Genomic DNA, 10104 nt, shown 5'->3' on the forward strand with positions numbered 1-10104 from the left:
GTTACTATATATAGTAACAGTGCTTCTTAACCAATCCGAATCCAGGAAAGTTGTCAGATCTGACAACTTGTCGGACGAAAATATTTATGAAATGCCCCCTAGACTTCCGAAAATGGGATGGGAGGGGGGGGGGGGTTCTGACGAGCAAAAAGAAATCTTATTAAAGGGGTTATGTGCCATTTCGCCCCAAACGTTTAAATCCTCGCCTGATCACCAGAACACCATACGGCACAACTTCTTGTTTATATATGGTGATTTGGCACCTATATGTTAACTTTGATTATCCCCATAAGTTTTCCAACATATGGGCACACTTTCACAAAAAAAGAAATCAGGGAATTTGTTAGGGATTGATAATGTTATGTTATCATCCCAAATTTACCATCTCCTATTTGCATGGTATACTAACGGAACTCAACAAGTGCGCTATCGGGGTAAACTTTCTTCGACGCTTACAACCAGGGCAGGAGTACCTCAGGGCACACGCCTCGGACCCCTGATATTCCTAGGTGTTGTTAATGAAGCCCTCAGGTCTTCTCAGATTCAGAGATGGAAGTACGTAGACGACTTGACTCTTGCTCAATGCCGTCGATTGGATACTGCTGACACGCTGGAAACTGTCCTATCAGAATTTGAGCAGTGGTGTGTGAACTCTTGCATGCGACTAAATCCTCTCAAATGTAAGACACTAAGGGTCGCGTTTACTCGCCAGCAATTACCACCACCACAGATTCATCTCTCAAACCAAACGATCCCTTGTTGTGACCAGGTGAAGCTTCTTGGGGTCATTATCAAAAATGATCTAAAGTGGGATGAGCATGTGAATTATATAACTTCCAAGGCTTCTCGGAAGTTGTATCTGATACGGATGCTCAAACGTTTTGGGATGCCATTACCTGACCTCACAACTGTGTTCACCTCGTACATCCGCCCAATTTTGGAATACTGCTGCGTGGTATGGCATTCGTCATTGACCCAGCAACAAATTGCAGCGATTGAATCTATCCAAAAGAGAGCACTGAGATTGATGTTAGGTAAGGAGTATGAATCATATGAACTATCTATGAAGCGTTGCACCTTGGTCACTCTGAGGGACCGTAGAGATGAATTGTGTCAAAAGTTTGCCTTACAACTTTTCAAGAACTTTCGTGATTGGCTCCCACCTGCAAGGTTATCACATCGAGAGCTCCGAAACAGTCACAGACTCACAGAAATTAGATGTCGGACGGAAAGGTATCGCAAAAGCGCGTTACCGTACCTTGTCCGCTTATTGAACTCTAAACTGTAGATCTGTCAATACACAGTACCAGTCGGCTGCTTCTGGATCGGTATTGTATTCTGGGACGGAGAGCAGTAGATTCGTTGGACCGAATCTACTGTTTTCTGTTTTGTGGTGTAGTGTCGAGTCAGAGGTGGCTGACTGGGGGTGTTATTTGTTCTTAAATCAATTTTTACAATTTTAATTACCATGGCAATTTTTGTATCCATCGTTTATTGTACATACATATTGAAAATGATTTTTATTAGTTCACAATTTCATTAATTTAGCATAATTGGTAATTGTTCTTGATTTCTTCCGTTTTATTTCCCTTACTTTCTTTAAGTTACTCTCATATTAGACACTTATTTTTGCTGCTCTTTTCTCATTTTCAATTATCAATACTGAATCTACTGAAAGCCGTTACAACAAATTTCCTTCTAATTCTTCTTTAAACCCATATTTCATCACAATAATTTTATTTTAGGAGTATAAATCATTTTTCCAACAAATGTACTTTTTCAAAGCTATCCAAAGCTAAGATCACTTCTTCATTATTATCATGATTTTACCGTAACTATTTTTGTAATTTCTTGATTCTTTTGTAACATCGCTTTTTGTTGATTTTATGTGTATTTTCATGTTCTTTTGTAAAACATATGCCAATTCAGCTGTAAGAAGCTGCGATCATTTGTTCTAATAAAATCTTGAATCTTGAATCTTGAATCTTGGATGTGATTTGCGTTGTTGTTGCTCAGTGTTGGAAAGCCAATGTCCGCCTTTATTGTTCTAATTCTTCTAGATAATAGTAGGCCTATTATTTACAAAAATAAATAGTCGATTGAAAAAAAAATTGTTTACAATAAAAATATACGCTCTCTCATAATAAGTGCTCCCTGTCACAGAAAGCCTCATTCATATGTTATTGATATCTATAGAAGTACGCCTATTTCTTAATACTGTGCTTTTACCATTAGGACCAAAGCACATTCAATGAATTCTTTAATGGAAATAATTACATTATGTTAAAATACTGACAAACTGAGAGAAACACATTCTATATAATTATGGCGAAGTCCATCGAAGCCTGACATAAAGTTGTAGAGTGACGATGTCACATTGGAGCAACACCCCTATCCCTGCCTAGTCATGAAATATCAATTATATTGACAGAAAAAAAATGAAAACGAAAAAAAAAAACATGTCCACATACAAGACTTCAAGTTGATATTTTCCTTTATTATGACAAAGTATGAACTTTTCAATAATTTTATTTCGCATTATCCTGCATTCAAACACTTGAAATACATAATTTGCTATAATTATGATAATCACTCAATCGAATAACTGTACACTCTCAGAAAAAAAGCGTGAAGTGCAGCATGGAACCCCTTTGTTCCGTGTTGGAACCCCCCAGAAAAGGGGTTCAATAATCTTCAATTATTTTTATAAAGAACCTTTAAGGGTTAAAAAGTGGCTGTTTAAGGTATTTTAAAACCTTTTCTAGGAGTGTTGTTTTTATTTTCTCACCTTTCAACACGGGGATGCATCTGAGTCTAAGTGTAATAAAATTCTCATAAAACAGTATAGAATTTCTTTCGAGTAATTGTTTAAAAAATAATCTATACCCTGTTACTCTAAAATGGAAATTCTATTTATTTCGACAAGACGTTATAAGGTTGCAACCATCAATACTTTGACCATGACGAGGTTCATTGGTAAATTATCATTCCGGGATATACCACTTACCCCCCCCCTCCGAAGTGGGCAACTGAGGTTAGCCCCCTTGAAGACTCTTATCATAATTCTGAATGTTTGGAATATAACGATATTTTAGCCATCACCTTAGGAATGAGCATCGCGTCAACAAACACCACCTGTCCACCTCGGGGGGGGGGGGGTTGTCAGCGAAAATAGTTTCTCTGACACCTGTAGTTGTACAATTATAAAACTTAATTTTTGTCATTTATTTAGTATAGACCTACAGACTGTTTTATGCTTTCGAAAGTTTTACAAAATTAACCCCAGGCGATCGAGGGAAGGGCAATAAAAGGGCGGCTACCCCTCATATATAAAACAAACAAAAATTAATGGAATATCATTTACAACTCACCAGCCATCCGAAGATCACCCATGACGTATCTAGAAGACAAACAAACTTATATGACAGAGCTTAAACCATGGACCTTACTATGAGAATCACAAAAGAGGGATATTGAAAATTTGGGTTGGAACAAAAGGTAATTTCCTGTGAACACAAGAGGACGTTTTACTTTATTTTCCAAGAGCTTTGTTGATCTTCTGCATGCAAGCTCATGGAAAAGGATTATTAAAAGGGTAGAATTGGTTTGGTGTAGAACCAAAAATGAATGTTTTTAATTCTTTCTAGGAAATGAAATTGAGATTAACGCATATTGTAAAATTGAAATGATAATGAAATATTGATGACTTTGTTACGATTGGTGCATGACCGAATTTCGAGTTTTAGCATTGTTTAGCCCAAGGCCTTGATAACAATATCCAGTATGTCTCAATCTATAAAGAATGTATCGAAAACATTACTGATGTGAAACAATTGTGAAATCCATTAAAAAAATACTAACCAGACTCCAAGGTATAACTGATGGTGTTACTTTTTAAGAACAGCTTCTGAAGGAAATTGAAAATACATCAAGGAGCATCCAAAATTATTTTGAGTTGTTTATTATTTTTTTTTTTCATTTACTTAGCATTTGCTTTAAGTAAGTTCTTTTATGCATTATTATTCGATCATTTGATTAATTGGAATAATACCATCGCGCTATATTTCCATACCGATTTATGCCGGCATTCTACACCTCCTTTGGAATTCGTCAAATTTTCTGACCCGCCGCAGGTACTCGTATTGATGCGTATATTTCTGTGTTGATGATATTTTGGTTTTCCATTTTGATTTGACATTTTTCCTTCACCATCGTAAATCTAGTTCAATCAATATTCTCGAGAAGGCAGAGAAAACAAACGAAAATAATTCAGAAATTGTGGATCAGGATCGTGTATGTATGATTGATCATTGAATGTATGCACTCTTGAACTGAGTGTTAAATGTTCTAGGTCTGTTTTGTTAATCTAGATGCCCAGAATGGGTGGTAAATCGTCATCGCTTATGCAGAAGGTCGTGTCACCAGTGTCGCACTACATGGGCTACGGGGACTCGACGGGGGACGAAGACAGCCAGAGTGGTTCACGGGGAAGAGAGCACGGCGAAGGTTTCGGGATGCCCGTGAGATTGGCGAACCCGTTTGTTCTAACGCGATCAAGGTATTTTTTCTTTGATTTTACAAAATACCCGATTACAGAATACGAAAAGTTCATTTTGTTATTTAATTTTGTTTGCATAAGTTTTCTGTAAATTTGGTATGATGGTGGAAATTTGGAATTTTGTAATGACAATGTTTATTCATTGTTAAAAAATGACCTTAATTTAGATCTATTCTAGGCCTATTTCAATTCATTCTTCTCCAGAATATGACATGCTAATCATGAGTCATGACTTGAATATTTTCTCATGAATCTGAATTGCAATGACTGTAAATCTAATACAAGTAAAAGACTATAATTTCCAGGGCTTTTTAGATGAACTTTACATTTTAATTGAATTAAAAAAAAAATTCTCAAATCAAAATCAGAAAATTGTAGACACAAATCTCTCGTACAACTGTAAACAAGTAAGGCTTAAAATAATTTAGGAATGCTTCTTCTTTTTCTTCCAGTCTGGTACAGTCCGCCACTGGCGTATTATCGTACCTTGCAGTATTATAACAAAAGAAAAAGTGATATTAATTAAAAATAAGGTAGTCCTAATTGTATGTTATGTGCATTTTGACACAAAACAAGTAATCTAAATTAAAATTAAAAAAATACTTCCCTATGAACAGACATTGTATTTTACTGGAATGGTAGACTCTCACATTTCTGAAATTATTCTTTTTTGCACCTCTAACTTTACAGAGATCTTTCTCAAACCTTTTGTTAATAGCAATACATGAATTACATACCCTGTTTAACATTCCATGGAATGTTCTGAAAAGACACAAATATTTTTTTCTTTTCAGCTCCATGTACTTTGATGAAGATGGACAAGTTGCACATGAATTTTATGTGGAAACTCCAACAAGAAGTAAATCAAAGAAAGGCAGAAGGAGAATGGGAATGAGAAGGATTTATCATAATATATTCCCACAGGTAAATTTAATGACTCAAGATTAAAAAAACCTAATTAACATGGTGATTTTCACTCAGATCAAAATGTTTTGAGGTTACATATTTAAAAAAAAATATTTAATCGATCCTTACATTGTAGGCATATATTTTTCTTAGTAACTTATAAATTTGTAGACCAAAAGCTTCAGTCTGTGTATTTTGGTTGTTCCGCTGAACTGCGTTGGCTCACTCACCAATACATAGACTTAAAAGCTTGGAGGCCCGTACGTACAGACAACGTATTTTAGCAGTAACGTTAGATCGAACAGCGGGAACCCGATTTTCCGATCGTTTTTTTTGTACATAAAATGTCATATTATGAAAAAGAAATCACATCCATATTTACGAAAAAATGTTTAAAATTCAGAAATATCGTACCTTAGACCTCAGTTACCGCTAATTCTTTTGAAATGATGATCGAAACATCGTCATCTTCGATCCTTTCGTTGGTCAAGGTAAGTTGCCATCTTGGATGACGTCATCATCATTACAGACGTATTTACCAGTCGCTACCTATCGTGATTTGTGCCGCTGCTTGCTGCATTTGCGCTGCGCTTGGACATATTGATGTGCGTGCGTTCGGAACTTGTCGCTCGCATTGATTGGCCAAGATATCGAAAATTTAATCGGAAAGCCTTGATAAAAGCACAACTCGTTGACGGCTGCCATATTTTCCTCTCCGGCAGAAAGTCAAAAAATAAGGAATAACCCGGGGAATAACTCATCGGTAACGTATATTTTCAAAATATTATAAAATGTATATGATATCAATAGAAAGATTAGAGTCTAACGAAAATAGTGGACCTTCGTCCAAGATAATATAATGTCATTTAGAATCTAAAAGAAGTAACAAATCTGGACAAAACCCGTCCGCCGAATTGTCGGACCAGATTACACATGAAGGCTCGTACTGACACATTGCCGTCGGTAAATGGGGATTGTAGTAAAATGTCAGAAATTGTTGAATAAATCCCCAGAAACGACGGTTATTCCTGTCTAATAAATTTGGAGACATTTAACCTACAAAAATGATATTTTTGACATTTTCTTTTCGACGATGCTTTAAAAGTGAATTTTATATTTTTTATTTTTACAGCCATAATTTGATTTTCTTTAAACTACAATATCATAATTTGACAAAGTTGGTTTTAAATTTGAAACCAAGATTTATGTAGGGGATACAGGTGTATATATAAAATACTTATATGCATTTGATTCACAATAAACATGTAGTTCCACCTTCCATACTCTTTGGAATTCAGAATTTACAGATCAATTGTTGAATTGTTTTCTCCTTGAAATTAATTCAGTTCTACAAAAGGTTTTAAAATTTAAAGTTCTGTGCTTCTATGCGTTATCAATTTTTTCAACAGGGGGAAGTACCAGTAGACCCACCTAGGTTACGAGGAGAGATTCCTGCAGTAATGATGGAACTATGACCAAAATACTATCTATTACATTAGATTATATCAAAGAATATAGATGTGAACCATGCTGCTCTGTGTGACTGAATAACTTTGCTCACTGGTCATGCAAAAGGCATGTTGGAGAATCACTGGCAGTGCCTGTAAGTACAGAGTGTGGTAAACCTGAAGAAATGTTCTGCACGGTGTCTGCAGCGCCAAACTTGGACTGAAGCATGAATGTTTGGGACGCTACTGCTGGTTTCAGTGAGCGGATACTGTGAAAACGAACGAGACTTCATGTACTCATACTCATTTATTTCTACAACCAGCACACATGCCAGTGAGTTATGTCCTGTCTAGTGTACCCTGCGCTTTGTTACACAAGGCTGATAGTCATTGGCATCCAATGTATGATTTATTGTTTGTGTACAGCTAATGAAGTGATGAAACTTGATGATCTATGAGTTCTATGTCATTTACCACTTTAACATCTAGTATTACCAATTATTCCAATTGAAATACTTAAAATCAAATCTGATTTCACATGTTCAAATCATGTTTAAATAAAGTAGACTCTGTGGAAGTCAACCTTCCATATTCAGTCGCAGTTGCAGACCAGAATATGCAAAACGTGTTATTTTTCTCTTCTAAGTCTAATTTTCCTTTAGTCGAACAGGTTTCTATTTTACTTCAGCAGATACATGTTTATTATATATTTTACTTTTCTAGTAAGCTGACGTGTAAGCAAAATCGTTATTATTATTATCAATGTGCCATATTGCACTGTTTTGCACAATATCTGTCACACACATGTATATTCATAGATCAATCATGTGTACACAGTGAGGAGAAAATGATATACATTGAAACATACATGTGTACCTTCCCATGTTAATGTGGTCATTATTTATATATGAGTTTAGTACTGCTACCTCTACTACTACTTGTTGGCCTAATGTGATTATTTTATTATAATTTCAGTCATATACACATAGTATTCATTTTGTCTTTCTCAGACTTTTCATTAATCATGTTTGAAATGTCATCAATCAATCTAGTGCCCACAATATTTTATTGGAAGGACTACATCTGCCATATTGCCAATTCATCTACTGCCAACTCGTCCACTCACAACATGGTCTACTTTCATTTCGTCTAATGGCATTTCGTCCATCAACATTTCAACAACCATTTTGTCCAATAACCATTTGGTACAATCATCACTTCGTCTAATCACCATTTCGTTTATGACCATTTTGTCTCATAACCAGTTGGTCTAATATCTATTTCATTTTCATTCATTTTGCACAATTACCGGTAACACTTAATCAAATCAAGACCAAATGGTATGTATGGACTAAATAGCTATTGGACCAAGTGGTTATTTGACGAAATGGTGAGTGGACGGATTGGCAATTAGACCATGTGGATAGTGGATAAACTGATGGTAGTCCAAATGATAGTAGACTAGTTGGCAATTGGATGAATTGGCATTAGACGAATTGGAAATAAACCATTCTGATGAAAGGAAACAAGTGCATACTATTAAAAGTGGCATTTCAGACCTACATGTACATGTATCAAGGCAACATCAAATCCATTTTCAATTGTTTACCAACTTCCTGTAAATTTACACAGGTTCAACGTGAAAACATCAATAACTTGAATTTTGTTTAAGCATATCGATAACGCTCTGGTCTGGAGCAGTAGTAATAAGAAAATATCCAGTTGCTTGTACAGCCTACCATGGTTTGTCAACAGGTATAACTTATTGGTATTTGTGAAAGTAAGTAAAATAATCCACATGTATTAAGTTGTAACCATTTATCAAATAGTACATGTATCTGTGTTGTAATTTATATGCTGCTTGAAAATAGAATTGCAGCTATTTTATGCCAGGTTTGTGGAGGTAGACCTATGATTGAGTTACCTTTTGACCATCCTTCACTTCATCTCGTATCAACATTCCTAGAACAGAGTACTTGCCCATTAACCAATGACATACAGGTATTTTTGTGATACTGTCGAGTGTTAGGAAATCTTTATTAGTTTTTACTTATGATCATTTGGCGCAATATTTGTTTTAATCCAACCATCAAATTTTGGAGGAAAAACATGAGCCATGCACTGCAAAGAAATTATCATAGATTCATACGAGCAGCTCTATTGCCTCTCACACCAAAAAATATGATTAGTAAAATCTTCAGTTACGTTAACTGAATGTGTTTATGTTGCTTAATTTGATATATAAGAATGGCAAATATATTCTTTTTATTCATGAGTGGTTTGTAAGAAAAGAATCAATAGCTATGCCTTCTTTGATTATTTTTTGTTTGTTTGGTACTCTATATTGAATATAATTTCAGTTTTGTGCATTTTGGTTCTATAGACTTTGTTATTCAATTCTATGCATCACAATACATGTTCTGCCAGTTTACTGTAGTACATTTGTGATAATTGTTAAAATTCTTTGAGACCAATACAGTACACATGTGTATATTATATTTGTATACATTGAATGAAGTATACTCAGGAGCTATTATTTTAATAAAATATCATAATTGCTTGATATTGCATGCTGTATATGGTGCAAACTGAAAGGCTTAAAAGGGTGATTGAACATAATTTTGAATTTGCTTTTTTGTAATTGATATCCTAAGTGTAAATGAGAATTGTGCATCTCTGAATTTATTGTAATGTAGGAAACAGACTTGAACAGTGTGTGTACTTCCATACCGGAGTTCATGCATGGAATTCTTTATTGGCAGATGCTCATTTAAAGTTAGCAAGTAAACAAATTTATGACTTTATAAAGAAATGAACTTACCCTTTGGGAGGACTATGATTGTGAAAATGGGATTTTTCACTGGATCTGATAATTTCTAATGCCCATGTCTACATATGCACATTACGCCTCCTAATCATAGACAGACAGCATTGTTAATTTTTCATGTTTGAAATATTTTACCTTGTATCATTTTAGCAAGGACCACAGAACTACACAATATGACATCAATGTCAAAGTTCTCTGTTCTGTTCTAAGGTATTTTTCTAATTATCTTTATTTTCAGAGTTATATTACGCAATTTTACTGAACTATTTGTTTTCATATGAATGAAATAGTTATCATTAAAGGTCAAGTCCACCCCAGAAAAATGTTGATTTGAATATATCTATGGTGAAAAATCAAACTACCAC

General features: G+C 34.9%; 2 protein-coding genes across 2 annotated transcripts in view; one reads left to right on the forward strand and one right to left on the reverse strand.

Moving 5' to 3' along the window:
• Nucleotides 1-3455, reverse strand: part of LOC121411716 (solute carrier family 26 member 6-like) — a 46085-nt gene extending 42630 nt beyond the window's left edge. Inside the window, exon 1 of the mRNA XM_041604547.1 lies at nt 3372-3455. Coding sequence (XP_041460481.1) covers nt 3372-3393 — 22 coding nt within the window. The 5' untranslated portion in view covers nt 3394-3455. The remainder of the gene's footprint in view (nt 1-3371) is intronic.
• A 749-nt stretch (nt 3456-4204) lies between these two features.
• Nucleotides 4205-7960, forward strand: LOC121412272 (tumor suppressor candidate 2-like). Its single transcript, XM_041605169.1, has 3 exons — nt 4205-4558; nt 5353-5482; nt 6874-7960. The coding sequence occupies exons 1-3, from the start codon at nt 4371-4373 to the stop codon at nt 6937-6939; spliced, it is 384 nt and encodes a 127-aa protein (XP_041461103.1). The 5' UTR covers nt 4205-4370; the 3' UTR covers nt 6940-7960.
• Nucleotides 7961-10104: the final 2144 nt, after the last annotated feature.

Source organism: Lytechinus variegatus, chromosome 3 (assembly GCF_018143015.1).
Source record: "Lytechinus variegatus isolate NC3 chromosome 3, Lvar_3.0, whole genome shotgun sequence".
Classification (NCBI taxonomy): Eukaryota; Metazoa; Echinodermata; class Echinoidea; order Temnopleuroida; family Toxopneustidae; genus Lytechinus; species Lytechinus variegatus.

What these genes read in the sequence shown, in the direction of transcription:
- LOC121412272 (XM_041605169.1), top strand. Translation starts at nt 4,371, where the DNA reads ATGCCCAGAATGGGTGGTAAATCGTCATCGCTTATGCAGAAGGTCGTG. An exon ending in TTTGTTCTAACGCGATCAAG is followed by an intron (nt 4,559 to 5,352) that starts GTATTTTTTCTT and finishes TTTTCTTTTCAG; the next exon opens with CTCCATGTACTTTGATGAAG. An exon ending in ATCATAATATATTCCCACAG is followed by an intron (nt 5,483 to 6,873) that starts GTAAATTTAATG and finishes TTTTTTCAACAG; the next exon opens with GGGGAAGTACCAGTAGACCC.